We start from the raw sequence: 21,891 nt of genomic DNA, 5'->3' as shown, positions 1-21,891 counted from the left end.
ACCCTGTATAATATATGTAAGAAAGTTGCACCGACGAGATAAATTTCCAATGGTACATTATCCGTCTTTCCGAAGGTGAAACCTTCAAGGAGACGTCTTTTCAAATTTTCCGCTGCCTCGGCTCGAAACTTAATTTTTACCGTTCACTTTTTTTCGCGTCACTTGTAATTCTTTTGCGTAGATGAAATATATAAAGAATTATTTAAAAAAAACCTTTCTTGAGAAAATTATCATATATGAGAAAATTCGGAATTAATTCGTCTTAATTCATCTGGAATGACGCGCTGCGTTATGCATCCGTTTTATGCGCTCGATTGTACTGACATTTCGGATACTCGCAAGGGCAGATTTATCGCGGACCGCCCGTGCTTCGTCTGCATTATGCGAACGGCCGAGATTTATTTCGCTCTCGAGACGAAGCCCGTTCCAGTCGTGCAGCACGGGGATACGACGCGCCGCGTGCGAACGCAAACGGCGGGGGCATGCAAATTTATCAATTTAGCACCCCGGTGCACTCAAGCGCATTGCATCATTGCTCCGTAATCGGCGGCGGAACCGGCGGCCATCGTTGCGACGTCGCGATTCGCCGTCGTCGCGTTTAACCTTCGCGTCTCCGAGACAATCCAAAATTGGGTCAGCGTAACGTTTTGATACTCATTTTCCTCATTTCGCGTCTCGAGACGAGTCTGTAGAAATTGCCTGACGTGAAAAAATGTCTCAATCTTGATTATACATTTCGTTGATGGTGCTCGTGAAAATCCCGATAGCATCGAGTGCATGAGTCGTCGAGTATCCTCGGGTTTCCTGCCCTCCCTTTTATCAGAAACTCGGTACGATAGCCGGTGGCCATTTGTCGCGTGAATGAAAAACGTGGTCGCCGCGCGTTCGCCTTCGTACGACCTTGGCGAACGCAGTGCAAGGTAAGGTGACTCACGCGCAGGTGATAAGCGCGGTGGAGTTATCGCGCAACGGTTGCCCGACGCGGAGTAATCGAGCGGATAAGCCGGGCTCTTAATTCTGCGATGCACACCGCGGGGTTCGAAACAACCCCGCACGTATGGCTCTTATCACGTGTGCAGTCTTGGAGATATCGGAGTCCAAAGGCTTGTCCACGATGCTAGAACTTGGCCCAAGTTCTTTGGAAGACGCTCTCATCGACCTATCGCGTTTACCGCGCGCGCGACATCAAAGCTGTAACTCGTCTCGCGGCGCGCGAATCTTGCTCCAACGTATGGCTCTTATCACGCGTGCAGTCTTGGAGATGTCGGGGTCTAAAGGTCTGTGTCCACGATGCTAGGAACTTGGACCAACAGGCCTTTACTTTGGAAGACGCTCTCGTCGACCCATTGCGTTTACCGCGCGCGCGACATCAAAGCTGTAACTCGTCTCGCGGCGCGCGAATCTTGTTCCAACGTAATTATATCAGAGACACACAATGGCTTCGAAAAGCTATTCAAACGGTTCCACTCAGCCGTTGAAACAGCTACCGAACTTGCTCCGCGGAATCGCGGCAACCAGTTTCCCCTCCTGGCAACGCGAACCTCTTGAGGGAGAGAGCATCGTTATTCATTTCTCGGCGCGCGCCGGTGTTCCAGAAGTCATTGCCCTCGGCCCGTGCGTCCTCGGTTCTCACGCCCGCGTGTGCGTGATGTCACCTGTCCGCGAAAACAGGTGGCCATTCAAGCGGGAGACGAGATCGTTTCCTCTCCTCGTTTCCCAAGCTTTTCCCCGGCTAAGAGGGGAGAAGCCCCGTCGTATATACGTTCTCTTCATTTTCAAGTAATAGACTGTTTAGCGAATACCTTGTCGTTCTTAGACCGATACCTAGAGCTCTTTCAGTCCCAAACTGTGGACAGTGTTCGTAGTCTAACAGCCCAGTGATTATAGTATCGTATAATACACGTTTATCTTTAAGCTATCACTTTAATCAATCCTCAAAGTAATCTTGGAACTAGACTTTATCTCGAACGTCGTGAAGTAGAACTTTATAATCGCGTTCATAACGATAGCGAAGAAATGAGTGAAGCACTGCAAGACTTGTAGTTTCACATACAAATTTTATTTAAGAAAATTTTCTGAAAGAGGCATAGCTCATAAATCCTAAACGTAATTGACTGGTAACAGAGAAAATATGGCACGACACTAATCGACTGCAAATGTTTCAGGTAGTCCCGATGCTACTCCATCAAGAGGACCACATATGGGACATCCTTGCCTCGAGTACTTCTTGGCGCGAACGTGAGTACGTCCAGTTTGTATTCTGCCGCGTTTTGCCTGCGGCTTCGTGACAAATTTCCCCTTATGTCAATGTAAAAATGATTAAAACTGAAAATATCACAATCTTGCCGAGAACATGGAAAAATGTATCTTATTTAGAGAACGGGAAATAGTGTACAATATTTAAACTGCTCTTTAGAGACTTTTAGTTAATTTTCGCACCCTTTGTAAATGTCGCAAATTAATAGATTAATTATTACGCGATTGGACAATAGATCTAACATTGTAAAAGACACAAGCGGGCGAAGTCGGTTAAAGGGTCAACTTGGCTGCGAGTCTACCTTGGAAACGAGTCGCAGACGAGTGCGGGCTCGAAATATCCGTGACCGTGATTTGTCGAAGGAAAACCGAGTTCGTTCCGGTGTTCGCAAAGTCGCGTAACGGGAGCGGACGGGAGCCGATTCAGCCGTGAAATTCTTCACGCACGGAAGGGCTTCGGGGCTCTTTAAACCAGGCGGGGGTTCGCATGGGAAAGGAGCAGGTTGAATGTCTGCCACGACGAATGCGCGTTTGCACCTGCAGTTTAGCTGCACGCGCGGAGCGATCGACCGTTTCGGTTCCGCGGAATACTTCGAGTAATGTCGCAAATCGGCGAGACGGCGGAGATTAGAGGGTGTATCTTAAAATACATTCTCTTCCGCGTACAGGCTATCGCGGATCTAGAGCAGGCCTCAATTCTACGTCACCGAGAAGTCATTCAAAAGAGTTATTATCATAATTGTACGAGAGACGGACGCGTACGCGCACAAAGTTGTTTGATCAATTTCTTTGTCGTAAGAAGTAAATATATATTTTCACAAATAGATTTAATATCGCCAGTAGATTAAAACCAATGATAATTAGTAATTTTTAAACGACCTACACTGGCCAATGTTTTTATTTGAAAAACACAACAACGTTTCGGTCCCGGATTCGGAGGCCCTTTTCAAGTAATCGGTTCGCACAATTATTAATGATATCACTATGGCAGAAAGATATTAGTCTAAGATGTTGGCCAAACAAGCGATATGAGATCATTAATAATTGTGTGAACAGATTACTCGAAAAGGGACCGAAACGTTGTAGTGCTTTTAAATAAGACCTAGTCGTTTAAAAAATATTTAAATATATTTTATTTGTAGACAATTATCGTATAGTCAGAACGATAGAAAATAGTTCGTTTTTAGCATTCAAATTCAATTACGGTAATAAATGAAGAGGAAGTTCGATTGCGATCTTTATTAATAAAAGATAAGGTACTGGTGCGCGAGATTTACAGATCCAACTGATGCGTCTCGGCGAATTGATCTTGAATCGCAACTGCAATCTTATCGATTCGGTGGAACAATTTCTCCTCCCTACAATGATCATAAGTACTCTTCTGCCACGTTTCAGCCTCGGGATAGAGAGATACGAAGAAGCAATCAAATAAATACCAGTCTCCCGCGCGTATCTTTCTCTTATCGGATCTAGTGAAAATAAATTAGACAAACAATCGACGTACATAATTCAGACATTTTCATCGGCAGGGCATTACGTAACGGGAAAGAACTCGGTGCCGGGATGCGTGTGTCAATAAAATATGGAGAAAGTACCTGTCCTGGAGAAAGCAATTACTATTAGAAGCGTGCAAGAATGGTCCGCAGGTTGACGCGGTCGTACGATTACCCGGCGACCATGGCGATTCCCAATTTACCGCTTTTTACAGAAACGATCCACTTTCGCGCACGGTTGCAAGAACTAGCAACCTTAACGATCTACCGCTCTCGATGCAACATTAACGACCGGTCGCGAGTCCTACAGGTATAGAAAGTCACTATTTCAAAGCGGGCAGGAATCCGAATTCATGTCGGGCTGGGGAAAAACGTGCGGCAGGTAGGCCGGTGCGCGGTGCAAGATGCATGCGCCTCCGGGAGGACGTTTGCGAGCCCCGAATTGATGTAAGAGCCTAGAGCGGCGTCTAGGAACGGCAGAACGGAGAGCAGCGACTAGAGCGGAGTAGAGTAGGTATAGCTATAGTCGGCCGCCTGTCTTGCAACCTTTGCCTCGCTTTTGCGTCGCGCTCAGTCGCGATTCGTCGTTCCGCTGGCGAGAACGTTCCTTTTCCCTCCTCGCTGTCCTCCGCCGTAGACGCTCGCTGCTGCACCGAAAGTGTAACGGTACTCGCGTTGGGGGCGTCAGAGTGACGCGAAAATTTCGGCGTTACAAGTTACCGTCTGAGAATCGTCCGGAAAGTCGCGATGAATGCACGTCGAGTGTGCGGTTTCCACATTTTAACTGAGTCATTTCAACTCGGGGACGCAAAGGTGCGCCTTTGCGGCAGGGCTTGAGCGCGCGCTGAAACAATTTCAAAAGCTTCAAGATGGTCCATCAATGCCGCTTTGGCGCTCGAGATGGCAATCGCAAAAGTACCGCGCGACGCGAGTGCGACTTGGTTTGAGCGCGCAGGCGTCGACGCGAGCGGGCGAGCGTGTTAGCGCGAGACTTGGAGTCGCGGAAGCAGTCGCGAAACACGGGTTTGCGGCAACGCGCGTACGCGCGAGTTAACGAGCCGACGTGCGAAATCGGCGTGCGTGAGAAACGAACAGTGGTGGGTGCGTCTGACCGTAAACTGAGACTAAGTTTAAACGACCTGGGGGAGAGATCGCCGATAGATGCAAAGCTTTCGTGGGTGAGCGACGAATGTCGCGTGAGCTTTCGCGCCGGTGAGTCGAGCCCGACATACGAGACGCGAAAATCAGCTACGTGGATCTCCTTCGCTTCTGTTTGCTTTGAAACTTTTGTGCACGAATTCTTAGGTGACTCCGTGGTGCTTTTTCCCTTGATTGTCGTCCCCGTCGAAGATATCTTAGGCCCAGTTTCACCAAACTTCGCGTAACTTTAATCGTAGTTTAATCCACGCCTGTCTCTTTCTAAAGTGAAAAGAGACGAAGAACGAATTAAGCTAAGCTTAAAGTTAGACGACGTTGGTGAAACCGGGCCATAGACGACGACGTTCTGGATTTTATCTCGTGTACGTTTGCGAATTGCCGTGCGCTCGTGGATCATTTCTACGCTGATTACTTCCAATTGCTTTGTTCAGAAGAACAGTACCTTCTCAACATTTTTATCAGTCGCGTATTTAGTGCTGAAAACCTGTGGACATATATTATTTTCTCACAATCGTGTTTAAGCGTTTACTCCGTTTATTAAAGTCCGCTCTTTCTTCTAGTCTCGATCGACTTGGCGGCTACAATGACGTACCTCTCTCATTCTTCTCGTGCGTTCTCGTGCGTCAGAATTTCCATTTATCAACGATGCCGTTAAACGTACAAATCCAGCTAAATCGACGTTCTTTCCAGTGATTTTTTTTCCCTTCTATATCCGATATCGCAGACTTTATTGTCGAAGACGCGGCGGCGCCTGAAGGAAGTGCGACGTCAGGTCTATGTCAGTCAGTGACTACGTAAACGCATTTAAAGCGGATCGTCTCCTACGCCCCGGCTCTCTCGTTCCGATTGATCCGCGGGTGTTTGCGTAACGTCGTGGCGAAACGGGTCCAATACAGTTATTCGCTAATGACGATGACGCTCGTCCGGGCGAAGGAGACACTAGATACCGCGACGCGACGGACACGCACCAATTTGACAGGAGACGGTTGACTTATCGCACTAATAATAGTGCTTGCCACTGTGTGCACGAACTACAGGCGACGCGACACGCGCGATTTCGTATAATCGCTCGACCGTCGCGCGATATCGAACCGCTTACCCGGCTTAACCCTTTTAATACTCGACGAACAGTGCTCGCTATTGTTCCGTGGTCTCTCGTCTCGACGGTACCGCAATTGTCTCCCGATAGTTCAACTCGATATTCGATTAAGTTTCTCTTGTGACAGTTTTACGGCCTGTCAGAGGTGCGAAAATTAATGATGCACTGAGCAAAATTTTCAACGGATAAAAATAATATTTCCGATGGTTAATTTTTCCGATTAAATTATGTACATATCCGATGGAACTTGATCGAAGAACCAATCTTATTTTTCATCGGATGTACAATTTAATCAGCTATGTCCGCTTGTTATTATGTAATTGGATTATCCGATTATCTTTTAATCGGATATCTTTCTCATTGCGTGTATCTATCTGCAGATTTTTAAGTTAATCTTTCATTTTACTCGATAGTCTAAAGTGTGCGGTCTTGATACAGCGCAGCTTTTCCTACGTTATCCTTTTAACCCTTTGAAGCATGGTGGTAACCCACGTTACCACCCCAACCTCTTTACTTTTTAGCCATTTAATTTCTAGTTAACGCATTTAGGTCGGGTTTTCTGCATTTTTTGGGTATCTTAGCAATAAAAGAATAAAAAAAAAGTTGAGTAGTCTTTAATATTTATTGTTAAAGTTTTATAAATGAACAAATATGAAGAAACAGTAATTTTTTCGGAGAAATTCATTATTGACCAAGTTTTTTAAGATTATTTCTTGAAAACTTTGTACAAAGTATTCAAAGTTTCACAAAAAATGGTTCAATAGAAAAATGTATGCTTCAAAGGGTTAAAAAGAATTGGTCTGTTTCGTGAAATCAATTTTCCTCAAGATTGTATGTACCGCGCAAAATGATTATACGATTGTTTCCCCAGAAAACTGTGACTAGAAATATTCAAAGTTTCAAAAAAGTTTCCCTTAGCGCGATCTTAAATGAATACGTCCGTCTGAACAGGCTATTTCAGTCTCTTTGTAACCGCCGGCGTTTCGATTCAGTTTAAAATGATCCGAATCTTTCCTAATTGTTCCGAACGGTATGTCGTTAACTTATAACCACACTAACTACGTCTCTCGGAGCATTAATCAACCGGCTCGCCGTCATGCTCTTGTTACCGTGAACGGTATACTTTTTCTATCCGCTTCCGACGACCCTCGATTGATCTCTTTTGTGTCGCTTCGTATTTTTCTCACCGTCGCGCCTACCCGGTTAATGACTCCCGGCGATCCTGCACGGCGATCGTACTGAATTTCCGCTTACGTGTTTGCTTCCCCGTGTGCCCAGGTGAAGGAAAAAGGGACGATGTTGTCGTACATGCTGCCGACGGAGGACAAGCCACCGCCCGGCGAGCCCAGCAGCCAGCAGAACAATTATCGCGTGACCGGCAAGCTGCAGAAGAGCACTGCCGTGGTGAGCGCGTCGCCGAGGAAGTGCACGGACGCGACTAGAGCGATGATCGTCTCCACCAGGATTGAGGAGCCGGCCGGCGGCGATCCCGTCGGCCGGCACGGCTCTCCTCGGCCGGTCGAGAGCCCGAAGCACAACGGGACGACTACCGCGAGGAAATCGACCCTGCACAACGCCAACAGGGTCACTAAGGACGACAGCCTCTACAGCATCGACAGCGTGGCCAGCACCGCCGGCAGCGAACGCAAGAACAAGATTCTGAACGGCGCGAAGCACGCTAGCCTGAAGAGGTAAGTGGAGGAGATCTTCTTATCAAACGAGCGGTTTGTTTCAAATTGATCTGGACCGTAAACGAGAAAATTACCAGTTCAGATCACGCTCTACAAAATAGGTCTCTTTTTTTTTAAATAGTCCCCAAGCTCTGAATCTTGGCAGAATTCGATGGTACTCGCATCCGTTGTATTTAAAATGCTGTGACTTTAGGACGTTAACGAAAATCGGTGTTAATCATATTCAGCTCGATAAAATCACGAATCTTCACAGGGTCGAAGCATTGTTTTCGTTTCCCTCGTAGGAATCGTTGAGATTAAACCGCACGCGTTTTAAGCTCTCTCTTTCTCTCTTTGTCCCTTTCTCGAGGCAGGTTCTCGATGAACGCAACTCGTCCTCGCCGTCGAAAACCCGCAATTACCCGCCCCGCGAGTACAAGCGCGCACAAGTTCGTCGGGTTTTACATGGCAAAACGCCTTTCTTTCGCGAAAGGAAGGAGAGAGAGAGAGAGCGTCACTATGTATCGGGTCTATAGGCTGACTTTCGCAGCTCGAACAAGACTTTTACGGCACTTGCACGTGGGATAGGTCAGGGTCAACCTCGCTGAGGCTTCGACGGGGCGTTGTAATGCATCGCGCGGAGCCTCGCTCGGACGAGACGGGACCGTCTCCTGAGTGCACTTAATAATCCTGATAAGAGACACACGAGATAGCGAGAGAGGTGACTTGGCGTGTGAAGTAACGCGAAGCAGGAAGAGACCCGATCCTGTCGGGCGTGCATGTTTTAACCTTTCGCGAACATTATGCGTGTCGTTGTCTAAGCTGTATAACTCGAATAACATCCGGAGCTGATTTAGGGAAGCTAAACTGGTACCGAAATGGCAACCTTGCCGAGTTGTTGCGCACAAAAGCGCAGGTTTTGCAATTCCTCGTTACGTCGATAAGAATGAGAGTCCTAGCAGCCTTGTCGCCACAGTGCTAATTTACCGCACGAGTGTGTTTAGCGTGTTTAAAAATATCGCGAATTCGATTCGCAGTTATGACGGTGTCTCCGATGATTCCGCGGTATCGCTTTACCGTTTTAATTGCCCTCGTTCTTGCACTCCGGGGGAAAAAAGAGACAACAACCCACTTTGGGGCCCGCCATTAGTAATCGAATGATTTGGATTGCTCGTAACTCTAATCTTTTACGAATTTTAGCGTAACTAAAAATTAGCTATTCTATCTATATCCAAGATTTTAAAGTAATATTATTAACAAAGTAATATAAAGTAATACTAATCAATTCTCTCAGTTAGTTCTGTCGATATTCAGTAACGCAAAGATAATTTTCACTTAAGAGGCCCTAACCGAGATGTTAAGTTGCTTAATTACAAAAAATACGGTCAAAATTTTTCCCAGAGTAGAGTTACGAGCAATCCAAGTAATTCGATTACCAATTGTGGGCCCGAAAATTGGTTGCGGACTATCTTTTCTTTCCCAGAGTACGGGTATACGAGTGAATTAAGAAACCGCGTTCCAGTTTTGTAACAATCGGGCCAATGTTGTTCGAGCCTTTTCAAGTATTTTTTTTTATGGTAAATTGCGTGAGGTGCAGTTCGTTAAGACGCAGATTATAATACCAACAATGGTTAATGCGTTTTCGAGGAAGAGCGTTTATTTAGGTTGACTTCGTAATAATGCTGGCAGCGTTAGACTTGAATCACTCTAGAAAGTATGACCTGATCCGCTGCCAAAACGCTGTTGCGTACTTAGAAAATACTCTATTGCGTATTTAGCGTCTATTTTTGCAAATGTATCAGCAGATAGATGCAGTTGCACGTGCGTCTAGATCCTTCTCGTTTAGTTCTTTGAAAGATCGTATTTTTATTCTTCTCTGATAACATTTAATTCTGTAATTTGAGGGTAGTTAACATCGGAAAGTAGAAGCTCGTGAGAGATAAAAATCGCTGTTTCGTAAACTTTGTCAATTCTCACATTTTAACAAGCACATTGTGTCATAGAGAGATTAAATATCTTGATATAAAAATCGCTGCATAGATCACGCTAGTAAAACTTATGTCAAAGTACGAAAAGATTGAAATGAAAGTGTTTTCTGCAAACAAGAACCGTGGGATTCCATAATCGATTTCAACCGAGCCCACAGACCCCCTCGCTAATCGACTGCCGCCGCGGCTCGCTGCGTTCGATACTTCACAAGCCGTGAGAGTAAAATTATCACAGCCCGATGCAGCGATTCTTCTGCGATCGAGCAAAAATAAACATTCTAAAATACATTTTTTTTTTCCTTTCGATACCCACGATGCGTCTCGCGGGTATCGTCACGGTTTTTCCCGCTCGTCCACGAAATCCTGAATTGATTGCGAGGCGCGTTATCCTTGAGAAAAACGTGATGGATTGCGAAACGCGCGCTTCTCTGCGAAATCGAGTTTCCCCGTTCAAGATTGAAACTCCAATTAATTTCGAATGCAACCGCTTAACTATTTTACCACTATACTATACTACTATTTCAATTACTTATATAGAATCTTAACGTGCAACGTATCGGAATGTTCAAGCTAACGTTAAATTAGTGATTAGATCGCTATAGAAATATATTGCGGAACAAAGGTTGAGAGGTATTACCCTAGACGTTTAGAAATTGATCGATACTACGGCGCTTGAGAAAATAAAGCGGCAAATGAGCGATGTCGTCTTTACGGAAGAAGGGGACGATGCATCCGTTTTTATGGCCTTCATGGATCAACGCAAATTCGGAGGTCAAATCGGAACCAGATCGATGGGAGGCTGCCAGCCGGGCGACCTCGACCTCGACCCATCCCAACCCTCAATCTATAGATCAGGGTGTCGTACCAGATCTTTCACACTTCGAGGAAGATCGCAATAACGCGTTTCTCTAGTCCCGCACAATACTCGTTCGAGTGATTGGAAAGTTGATCGCGAATGAAATTTATGGGCGCGCATAAAAAGATGATGGAATTAAATAAAACGATAAGCGCGAATAGAAAGACGGCCAATTTCGTAAAATAACGTACTGTCGCTTTACGTTAATCGCGAAATTCTTTTCTTACGCGCGTAATTTTTCAGATATCAGCTCGAGAAATCTTGAAAACAATGGATCTCGCGTCTTTAATTTGATGGAAGACTCGGTGCTCTTATGAATGAAGGCGTTGCGAAATTTTATCGCTCTCCTTATATATTTCGTGTATTATCCAAACGCGATCTAACACTACGTTTGTTGTGTGTACACTTGTTTGTTGCGCGTATCGATTAATTATAAATACGGACAAACGTGCGGACCTACTGTAGGCTCGGTCGTCTCAGCACCCACATGACTTTGACATACTCTGGTTGGGAGACACAGCCACCCGTGGCAGCACCTTACTGCGAACCGTTTTAGCGTAGACTAGAACCAGTATCCCATAGCTCGCAACAGCTCGTAACATAACAGACTCGTCAAGTTCCAATCGACTGTACTTGTTTGCATTCTGCGTATAAAACCATCGCGCATAAAATCTTTGCATATAATTACAGAAGAGAGAGCGAGAGAGAAGAAATGTCTAGAGTATATATATATAATGAAAGAGAGCAGACTTAATGTTGCCGCGATATCACGTCCGATCAGGATGAGAAAGAAAGCAATCTCCCGGATAAATCGGTCGGCACGACTTATCGATCCCTCGCGACGTGGTGACTTAATTGATTCCTCGGCGTGCGCGGCGAACCGCGTCGAAAGATTTATCCGGCTGCGGGATTAACTCTGTTGCAGCGATGAATAATAAGCCGCGCGCACGAGCGCGTTAAAACCGGATCCAGATCGAGCGACGAGCGCGAACGAGCGCGAACGAACGAGTTTGCTTTGCACGAGTACGGACGGCGAGTACGAATGCGTGTCGAAATGTGTGTCGACAAAATACAGCTCTTCTCGACACGTCAGGGAATAGGAATTCGTCACGCTCGTTCATATTCGTTTTAAATGCTCGTTCGTAATCGTTCGTCCTTGCTGGCCTGATCTGGACCCACCTTTATGTGGCGACGCGGTGCGAAAACCGGTTTGCGCTGCGCCGGTGATCCGCTAATGCCGTTTTCTGTCTTATTAGTGCGAATGCCCGACGCTATTCGATATCCTCCCGCGAAAAGATCGGCACAATTTTACGCTGGCCACGCGAATATCCCAAGTGCAGTTGCATTTCGCGACATCATCGATTTCTTCCGAGACATGCAACAAGAGAGCGCAGGAAGACGTCACTTTTCATTTAAGAAAGTGGTGTTTGTATTAAGATCGAATATAAGTTTAAGCATTTTTGCAACACTCTCTGTACAAAGAGTATTAACGATTTGTGATAAAGTATGTGTTTGTGGACCCACGCGTGTACGCAGCTTTTCTTATTCTCAGCGCAAGTTTTCAAAATTTGGCGATTTATTTCGGGGACACTTTCGTAAATAGTTTGTAGCTCTTTGAGGTAGAAAAATTATTTGAATATCAGTACTTCTCTCGTGTTATTTTTACCAGCAAATAGATTGAATTTATTAATTTGTTAAATTCATATTTATTATTTTTTACTGTCTTCTTTTGAAAGAATTTCTTCTCTGATCTTTCAAGCACGGAACTGTATGTACAGGGTGAGGCAATAACTTTGTCCACCTCGAATATTTCCGATATTTTTAGAGGTATGAAAAAATTATAATTACGAAAGTTGTACTATATCAAGGGAGCCATAACGTGTTGGTAATATTTTTTCAAAAAGTGGAGGCGCTTCGAAGATTTCAAGGTCACCTCTATTTTTTTTAAACGGAACCCCCTATTGTTTATTATACTGTCTTATTCTGCTAAGTAATATGACCAACTTTTGTCCGAAACATTTTTTGATTTGCCTAATACTTTTTGAGATATTCCATATTTAGCTTATGATATCTCGATAATTGTTTGTCGGAGGAAAAAGTAGTACAGGACTTTTTCACTTGATTTGGTCTCGGGCATATGCTGTTGCAATAGTGCTCCAATTATAGAAAATTGTTGTGTATGTTACAATATACGTTGTACAATATACAACTCTCGTGGATGATGACTGCGTCTGCCGGCCAAATCTGTCGGGAATTTCTTTAGATTCTCCTTCGGAGTTGGAGGAGTAATGGCGCGGGGCCACTTCCGGGGCGAGTGACAAATAACTGTGTACGGTACACTTTATTTATACGCGCGTCGATCTCGATCAGACGCGATCGTAATTCGACGATGGTGATCGCGAGATTTGGATTTTGATATCGCGTTTGCGGTCGTCGGTTGCGGTCGCGCGATAGAAAACTGAGGTTTGCGACGAGTATTTTTCGCGCATTGCTAGGCGTGCGTTGCTGAACGTTATCTGACCTGTTTCGATCGTGTGCCGATTATAGAATATCCGAGATAATAAAGATATCTTTCAGCTGTAGATTTACTCAAAATATGTAGGAGGTTATTCTCGTCTATTCGTTCTATATAATTACATAATAATTTGATTATAAATTTCTCGATAGACTCGTTTTCGCTTATCTACGTATTTGTTGCTTCATGAAGAATGATTGTTGTTTAGGGTATCCTTCGGCTCGAGCAAAGGATCGATGGTGGAAACCCTCGTTTACGAGACCCCAGTGCAAGAGGAACCTGAGATCAATCACTTTCTGGACCACAACGGCCGCCTACCTCCTCCTATGATACCTGTGCCTGATACTGAGTAAGTAGTAATCTCGCAAAAGAATGTCATTATGACATCGAAGATATTCATATCTTGCTCTTAAATGGCGCGTCGTCCGAATTACTTAATTCCGGAAAATTAACAGCGATCAGCATATTTGATTTTGCGAAATATCGGGAAACTCCATTTAGCTTAATGTCTTTTAGAAGAGAATGTATCTCAAACGATGCACCGTGTTTATTGTTTTCTGAAAGAAAACATATTTAAAATCGCAAATTTTATTCGACCACAGCCGGTCATATTTGTTAGTTTCTCTGTCAATGCGGAAAATTTCTTGCGAAAAATATTACCTCAGCCAGGATTTGAACCTGGACCTCCTCCCTACACTCTAGACGGGCGTCCCACCAATTCGACCATCGAGGCATATGATAATATTTGTCGCAATAACAGTATAAAGATGCCGTCTACGCGTCTATTTTTCGACTTGAACATATTTAACATATTTAATATAAGAAGCACATTTAGGACCAATTTCACAAACGTCGGTTAACTGTTAACCAGAGTCCAGTCAACTTCCTATCGTTTTCCATTTCGTTATCTAAGAAGAGACAGAGAATCAGTTAATCTTCGGTCAGCAGTTGACCGGCGCTTGTGAAACTGGCCCTTAGGGCCACATTACGGGTTTAATCACGCAACGAACTTAATATTGGACACGTAAATCGTTTTGATTGGCGGTGAAGGGGAGAATGAGATACCATGCCACGTGGATACGTACATAGATCGAATTTGACGCACGCGTCGGTTTGTTTTTCGCGCGCCGTCGTAATTTTGGCAGCGACTCGTGAATTAGCACCTCCAAGTTCCGATCGCGAAAGCCGCTTATCGCGATGAATCGCATCCCGAAAACCACCCACGCACGTGCGTGGCGGTGACGTCAATCGGCGCATCCGACACCGAAATAACGTTCGTTTCATATACGTGTGCGTGCATCCAGGAGCAGTGCCAGATCGCGCGGAAATCGAATCTGTAAATACCGAATCGACACATGAAATCGATACGCGGCGCGAAATCTCGCCCCACCGCTGCATGAAATCCAACCTCCCGTGGGCTACATTTTCGCCTCCCCCCACGGACAGATGTTCATCATTAAATGTAACGCGATACCGAGCCAGGGGTATCCTCTGCGAAGAACCGACCGTAAGATACTCGTTTCGCGAAGAATTCGGCCTAATCGAGATTTCCTGCAGAAATTTTACTTACCATTGGTATTTACTTACCACTGTTTATTTCTTGTTTACGGTCAGTAACTAGTTATAAAACAATAATCAGTACTTTTCTGGTCAGTTTACGAATAGTTACGATCTAATTAATCCTACACTGAGAAAAATGTCCGATTAAATATAATCGGATAATCCAATTACATGATAACAAACGGATATGTCCGATTAAATTTTATATCTGATGAAAAATTTGATCGGTTTTTCAATCAAATTTCATCGGTAATTGCATTTCATCGGATAAATTTCATCGGATATATCCATAATTTAATCGGAAAACGTAATCGGAAAAATTAACCATCGGACATTCTATTTAATTGGTTTATCCGATGAAAATTTTTCTCAGTGTAGTCAGTGAAACCTACACTGAGAAAAATTTTCATCGGATAAACCAATTAAATAGTATGTCCGATGGTTAATTTTTCCGATTACGTTTTCCGATTAAATTATGGATATATCCGATGAAATTTATCCGATGAAATTTGATTGAAAAACCGATCAAATTTTTCATCGGATATACAATTTAATCGGATATATCCGTTTGTTATCATGTAATTGGATTATCCGATTATATTTAATCGGACATTTTTCTCAGTCTAGTCAGTTTTTGGACAGTGACGAGTTTTTCCCAGAAATTTTTCTACTCGGGTGCGCAAGAGGAAAGCCACGCATTTTACATCTGCCTTAATTCTGACTTAATTTAAAACGATTCTTAAGAGGAGAGCATACTGTGTTAGTATCTCACTTAAGTCCTAATTCAAGAGTTCGCTCCAACTCTTGATGCACACAATCCGAATCCTTGCTTTTCCAATCGAACTTTGCATCTGTTTGTTTCACTTTTAATTGTACTCTTCGCAAAGGCTCTCGAAGGCGATTTATGTCGCGACTGTAGCCCACCTCACGCAAGCGTCTCATTTCCGATCGCGAGCATGCGGTGACGGAGATGCCATTAGATATTCCTGGCGCGCGAGCACCGTCGTTTAACCGGATCAAACGCGATAAGTAGCCGACCATTAGGAGAGATACGCGTGGGCGGTGGGTACGGAGGTAACTCGCGAGATACGACACGTTGTCTCCCAGGAATGCGATAGCATTGTATATATAATATATGCACGAGGATGACTTTGACCGCCTCATCATGCTGAGGCGCTCCTTCTTTGCGCGCCGACAGAAATTCCGCAGAGCTGTCTCTCGTTACGTCTCGAGCGTACGAGGGACGCGTGAATTCTCGTGTTGAAACGCGATTACGCGCTTTAATGCTTTACAGTTTACAGAGTAACGTCAACTTTCGAAAGATCCTACCTCGCGGAATTTAGATAAAAATGGATACCTTTATTGTAGACGTAGATCATTTTTTACAAAGACGTCGGGCGACTATCGGAGACGTCTCCTACGACATTTTGATTACGCGCGAAAGAACGTTTGTCGCGGTAGCAATTTGGCAACGAAATTCGTGCATTTCGCGCTTCGACGCGTTATCGCGCCGCGCCGATATTGGCGATAAGATTACGAGGTGATTAGGAGCGTCTTGAGAAAGACGGCGGCTCGAACACACCGCGGTGCCAGTTGTGCCGGTCGCGACAGCGCGATCCCCGAGTCTACCGGGCAACGGGAAGAGTGCAAAGTGCTAAAGTCAGACGCGAACGGCGTAGCCAGCTTTTTCAGCGGATCTCGTCGCTCTCGCGCCGATGATCTCATCGGCGCGCTTCTTTATTCGCGCGCGGTTACGTGTGCCGAGGGTTTTGTAATCGCACGCGTGATTCTCATATTCGAACGTACCCGAGAACCCGTTGGCAACGCGAACCGTACCGACCCGCGCGGTGAGTATCTCGTCGCTAAATAATGCATCGAACGTGCTTCGGCCCTTAGTCTCCCCTCGACGCGTGACGTTTGCCGAGGTGCGCTATCGATCGGGTTCAAATTTGGAAACGAGAGACCCTTCGGACTCTCTCTCTCTCTCTCTCTCTCTCTCCGGCGTTGTTGCGCCCTAAAAATCACGACGATCGTGCGCCAAAGAGGTAAACTACGTTCAGAAAATCTAAATTTAGGGCCCGGTTTTACCAAACGTCGTTTAACTTAATCTTGGTTTAATTCACGTCTGTCTCTTTCTAAAGTAACAGTTGACAAGAGGCAAGGAACGAATTAAGCTGAGCTTAACGTTAAACAACGTTGGTGAAACCGGGCCTAAGGCTGCGTTCAGAAACGGAGTGCCCCAGCGTATCGTTATATCCCTGTTGCTCACGGCGTGTTAAACAAGGATAAGACGATACACCGGGGCATTCGGGTGATGTTTCTGAACGCATCCTTGGAGTGGAGTCGTTCGAAAGTTCTTCTCTCTCGCGATTTGATTCTCTCAGCGTCAACATTTCCCGGTTAACTCTGCCATTAAATAATGTTCTTCAGGTGATACATCGCTATTTGCTTGAAAACTGTTATATTAGTTTTTGCCAAATCGCTCGGTTCTCCTCCCTGAAGTGTCGTGTCTCTGATAACACGTCTTTAAAATACATATCTATCTGAGGGGGGGATATTATTCTTTGATCATTTTCTTCATTCGGGGTGAATTCTTCCCTAGTTCTTCAGGGTGGACGTCCCTGCGTCCACCGAAACGCATTTTTTTCTTTTCTACCCCGAAGATTGATCGCGGCATCACGCATCGCGTGCTCTGGTCGGGTGAACCACCTGCGATTCGCAAAATCGATTCGAACGCGAAGGATCTCGTCGGCATGACGACAGATGCCGGCACCCACCCGGGTTTCGCGCACCATAGTCGGAATCGTGAAGGGAATGGAAGCGCCTGCGTGGTGTGTCCCGCGCCGCGCCGCACCGTACACCGTTCGGTGACTCCGGCTGGCCGTTCCTCGTGTTAGTGGCACGCACACATCCGGTGCCGCGAGGCAGTTCGCCGTCCGCGCTTCCTTTTCTTCCTACCTCTCTCACCCGGGGTGGTGAGACCCTCGCGCGTCCCCGGCCCAGGTCCTCCTTAGCGTGCGTCGTCGTCGTCGTCGTCACAGACGGTGCGTGCACGCGTGTCTGTGTGCTCTCGCTTTCTCTCCCACCCCCGGTCTTCCCTCTTTCCCTGCCGCCGATCATTGAGCCAGGATAAGCGAGAGGAGCGCGAGAGGCAGGCAGGCAGGCGAGACGTGTTCAGTACGCCCGTGGCCCTCTCTCGACGTGCACGGAGTCGCGTCGTCGGTCGAGCTACCCGCGGCGACGCCGAGGTTGGCCCTTCTCGAGAGGAGTGTCGACTGCAAGAGAGAGAGAGAGAGAGAGAGAGAAAGGGGGAGGGAGAGAGAAAGAGAGAGACAGAGACAGAGAAAGAAAGGGAGAGAGAGAGAGAGAGATCGATCGTCCAGCCCCTGGATTAGTAGTGCGCGCGTGCGACATCCAGGTAATAACGAGGTGGCGTTTCCCGGAATACGCGCCCTTTGACTCGGAGCTGCGTCGATTTGCGGCTCCGATCGAGACGATCCGAGGACACCGGGCCCTTCGACCGCTCCGATCGGAGCCGCGAACGGCACGCTCGATCCTTTTCTTTTCTTTTTCTTTTCTGTTGTTCGCCGGGATATGGGATGTCCGGAAAGGTGCGTACACGCCCAGTGAGGGGGAGCTCGCTTCCCGAGCAGGTTTGGGGGTACAACGGAATTTACGGTGCGTGTAGACCTCCGTTCCGTTGCAAACCGCGCGCGTCCTCCTTTAAGCACGAGTCTCTTGACAAACTCTTACCCGGCTCCTCTGATAAGAAATTAATTTCGGATTGATTTCGCTAGTATCGCTATCTCGATCATCGGGCCTTATCGTGCAATTCTATAGCGTTAGGCTACACGTGAGACCTAACGGAAATGAAATGGATATCGCTTTAGAAAGAATTTATACTCGACGGACAATTGCTTGTTCGGCGGACAAGATAATTGCCCGTTCGTCTCGCGTAATGCCAAGGAAATCATTAGCTTGTCCTGGCTAGGAGATAAAATATTTAAAAGAGAGTTCGCTGAACTTTCCTGCTCTTCGGGTATTATTAGCGCTCGCTGTCTGAATTACGCATTGTCTACAGGATTCACGGGTGAAAAGATAGTTTGCATAGTTCGCACGTATAGGCAGACAATCGCTGTTGACGTTTGCAACATCGCTCGCCTACGCTAATGAGACCGCGATGCAAGATATTGCAAATCCAAAGTCACGTCGGTGTTAGAAGCCACTCGTTTAATTAATTTGTCGTACAATTTAAACGTGTGTAGGGGATACTCTTATTGTTCGAGGACATTAATATTTAAATATATCTTGCGAAATATGGATTAAACGCTATCAGATCTATCGTATCAGAACACCCACAGAAAAAATATCCCATGCATCATAAAATAGGATCGATATAGCGCCAATAATATTTATTATCGAGAAAGGAATACTTTGATCTTAAATGAAAAATTCTCAAATCTAGAATAAAACGACAGTATGCGTCGCCTTTTGCCGAATATCGCGATGCCAGGCCTCGTGCGTTGTAAGATGGAGGGAAAATTTAATCTAAACGCAAGAATATCTAAACTTACATCTATATAAGTTACTCTTGTCTCAACACAGTAAGGGCCGGTTTCACGAACGTCGGTCAACTGCTAACCGAAGGTTACTTGATTCTCTGTCTCTTCTTAGAGAACGAGACAGAAAAAGATCGGGAGTTGGCCGAACTCTGGTTAACAGTTAACCGACGTTTGCGAAATTGGCCCTAAGTCAATTTTAATTTTTTTGTTTAATTCGATAAGGGAGAATGAGAATTATGATTTTATTTTGATATTGTCTTACTTTTATACCAGATGAGTTTGCGAGAAATATAAATGCGTGAAAAATATTTTTGGTCTCGGTAACGGAAATCCTTTCTGTGGGTGCAGATAAGTGAATATTGAAAAGGGTCGATGGTTGACGAGGTGCAATTCCAACTTGAATATCCGCCGCGGTAAATTGCCTAATGAAATGTTGAGATAACTACAATCGAACGATACAACGACTCGTATAACTGGTTTGCGAGAGGAATGGCGTGTGTTAAGGGCAGATTTCTTATTTGATTTCGTGACGAGCAGAGCGAATCGTCCTGTACATTCTCGATCGAGCGGCGACGAGAGGTCGCGTTACCCTCGATCGAATCGCGTCGCCGGCGTGTCTGTCCCTAATAGCGGACTCCCATCGATCTGGCGGGAAGATTGCGAAAGGGACAGGCCTGCCGACGTTGCCCGTAGGGGTGGACGAAGGTGGAAAACACCGGCGGCGAGTGGGTAGTGGCCCACAAACTCGTTGTTCGTAGGCCGTGAAATGAAATGCTCGTTCGAGAGAAGTGATTTAGACAGCGCGTTTTGAGGCGACGAAAGGGAAAACAATCGCGTCCCGCGACTTCGTAACGAACGTCTCGTATCCCCGTTTAATTATGACACTCCTTAACTATGGATTAAGGACTCGCAGGATCGACGATAGTCGCCGCGTCGACAATACGGCGAGAGATCGATACGGGCGCGCTACAAGTAGTCCGATAGTTCTCTTCTCGCTCCGACGGTATCAGTACCGTCACTACCGGCGAGAGAATACGCGGAAAGAGACGCAGAGATCCCGCGCAGGTCGCCATAGTAACCATCTTGACACACTGCAGCCATTCTCCCTGCCGTTCCTCTGGAAACGTCATGCCCGCGCATCGCCGTAGAAAGGTAGACTCGCCGGTCCTTTGCTTGAAAAACCGACCGTCTGTTTTTCGATAAAACGATTAAACTCGAGGGGGGGGGGGAGGGAGGGAACCGCCGAGGGCATTGTGGTGTACAGACTTGCGGCATTACTGGGCATTAGGCCTTGCTGGGGCATTATAAAGATATAATAAGATAATAAGATAAAGTAATGCTCAGTGGGCATTGGCGTACAAGATTTTGGTCAGCGGTTTTCCCCTTGATTAAACTCAATCTGTTCCAGTGATGATTCGCGTCGTCGTCGTCTCGAAAATGCTACGCATTCACCTTTAGCGCGACAATTTGGTTCATCAGTCTCGTATCCGTCTTGTATCTCGAATAAAGATATCGCGAAAGAATATTTTGTCTCTCACGGTCTTTAATAGCTTCTTAGAAAATGACTGACGGAGTTAATAGAACATGCTATATATACTCTGACAAGAAAAGTATCAGCGACTACAAGATTGAGGAGACATAATAATACCTCAATTATGTATTATGAAAAGTTGCGGTGAGGAAAATAGACAAGTGTGTGAAATGAGGAACTGAGGAAACACAGTAACGTTAATTTACAGTAAATGTAGTAGAAAGTAGTAATGTAAAATACCTTTATTAATTAAATATACATTATTTATATAAAAAAGTGTGTCGTTACGACATACTTTGTCTAAGAAAAGAACCGTGTCTGAACCGAAAGACTATAATTGTCACAATTTTAGCGTCGCATCGTAGTTCCCAGGATTGGTTTTGTTTTCTCTGACGAATTTCCAAGTTTCAACTTTCGATTAATTTTGCCTTTAATATCCATGTGTAACGACATTGAGGCACATCGCTTACCCGATAACGGACGGAACATATGGATACGTCATATTTACGGTTTCATCGATTTCCGCGTCGTTAACGATAATCTTCGTACGAATACGTCATCGCGCAATGCATCGAGATGCAAATTATGGGTATGTACCCGAAGGGAATATCGACCGTCCACGTCCTCGCACGCGGAAATCACGCACGATTAGCCCGCGAGCGGTCCCGTCACGAAACACGCGTCGTTTCGCGACTGCGAAAGTACCGTGAACCTTTGTACTTTTGAGCAATGTGTATTAATATGGAACGTTTTTCTAAAATATGCGCGAACGGAAGCGGGCGGAATTGTAAGTTGTTTCGCTTAGCCCCCCTTTTCCCCACCTGGTAAAAAGAAATCGCAAATATTCCTTTTTATTTCTCCCTCTCTTTATTGCAAAAAAAAACACGGCTCTCAATAATTTCCCAGGCAGCGCCTGTCACGCCAGGAAGATGCACGGTGCGATAAAATATTTGCTCAAGTTTTATGCGTCGCGTCGTAAAAGCGCGCAACTGGAGCGATCCGATTCGAGTTGGAAAATTGCGTCGAGGAAGGAAAAAAAAGACGGGAAGGGAATTTGAGCGTTGATTGCGATCGATACGCGTCAATTGTATATCATTAATCTCGATTGATACCCAATTATTAATTAACTGTTGATTGTAAATTTTCCAGCTTGTGTCGCGTTAATTTTGGCTGACTGTTTTTCCCTTTTTACATTGTAACTTT

General features: G+C 45.5%; 1 protein-coding gene across 2 annotated transcripts in view; it reads left to right on the top strand.

Moving 5' to 3' along the window:
* The window catches only part of LOC105560759, an 87,074-nt gene that overhangs the window by 32,714 nt on the left and 32,469 nt on the right, over positions 1-21,891 (top strand). Inside the window, exons 2-4 of one of the 2 annotated variants that reach the window (XM_012010141.1) lie at positions 2,166-2,242; positions 7,285-7,697; positions 13,244-13,384. In XM_012010141.1, the coding sequence (XP_011865531.1) occupies positions 7,303-7,697; positions 13,244-13,384 (536 nt within the window). In that variant the 5' untranslated portion in view covers positions 2,166-2,242; positions 7,285-7,302. Of the gene's footprint in view, positions 1-2,165; positions 2,243-4,376; positions 4,962-7,284; positions 7,698-13,243; positions 13,385-21,891 lie in introns of those variants that run through there. The other variant, XM_012010142.1, reaches the window with a different exon arrangement.

The sequence above is a fragment of the Vollenhovia emeryi genome, unplaced genomic scaffold (assembly GCF_000949405.1).
Source record: "Vollenhovia emeryi isolate VEMERY1.0 unplaced genomic scaffold, V.emery_V1.0 DF939222.1, whole genome shotgun sequence".
NCBI classification, from domain to species: domain Eukaryota; kingdom Metazoa; phylum Arthropoda; class Insecta; order Hymenoptera; family Formicidae; genus Vollenhovia; species Vollenhovia emeryi.
This window is presented reverse-complemented; position numbering and strand designations above follow the sequence as displayed.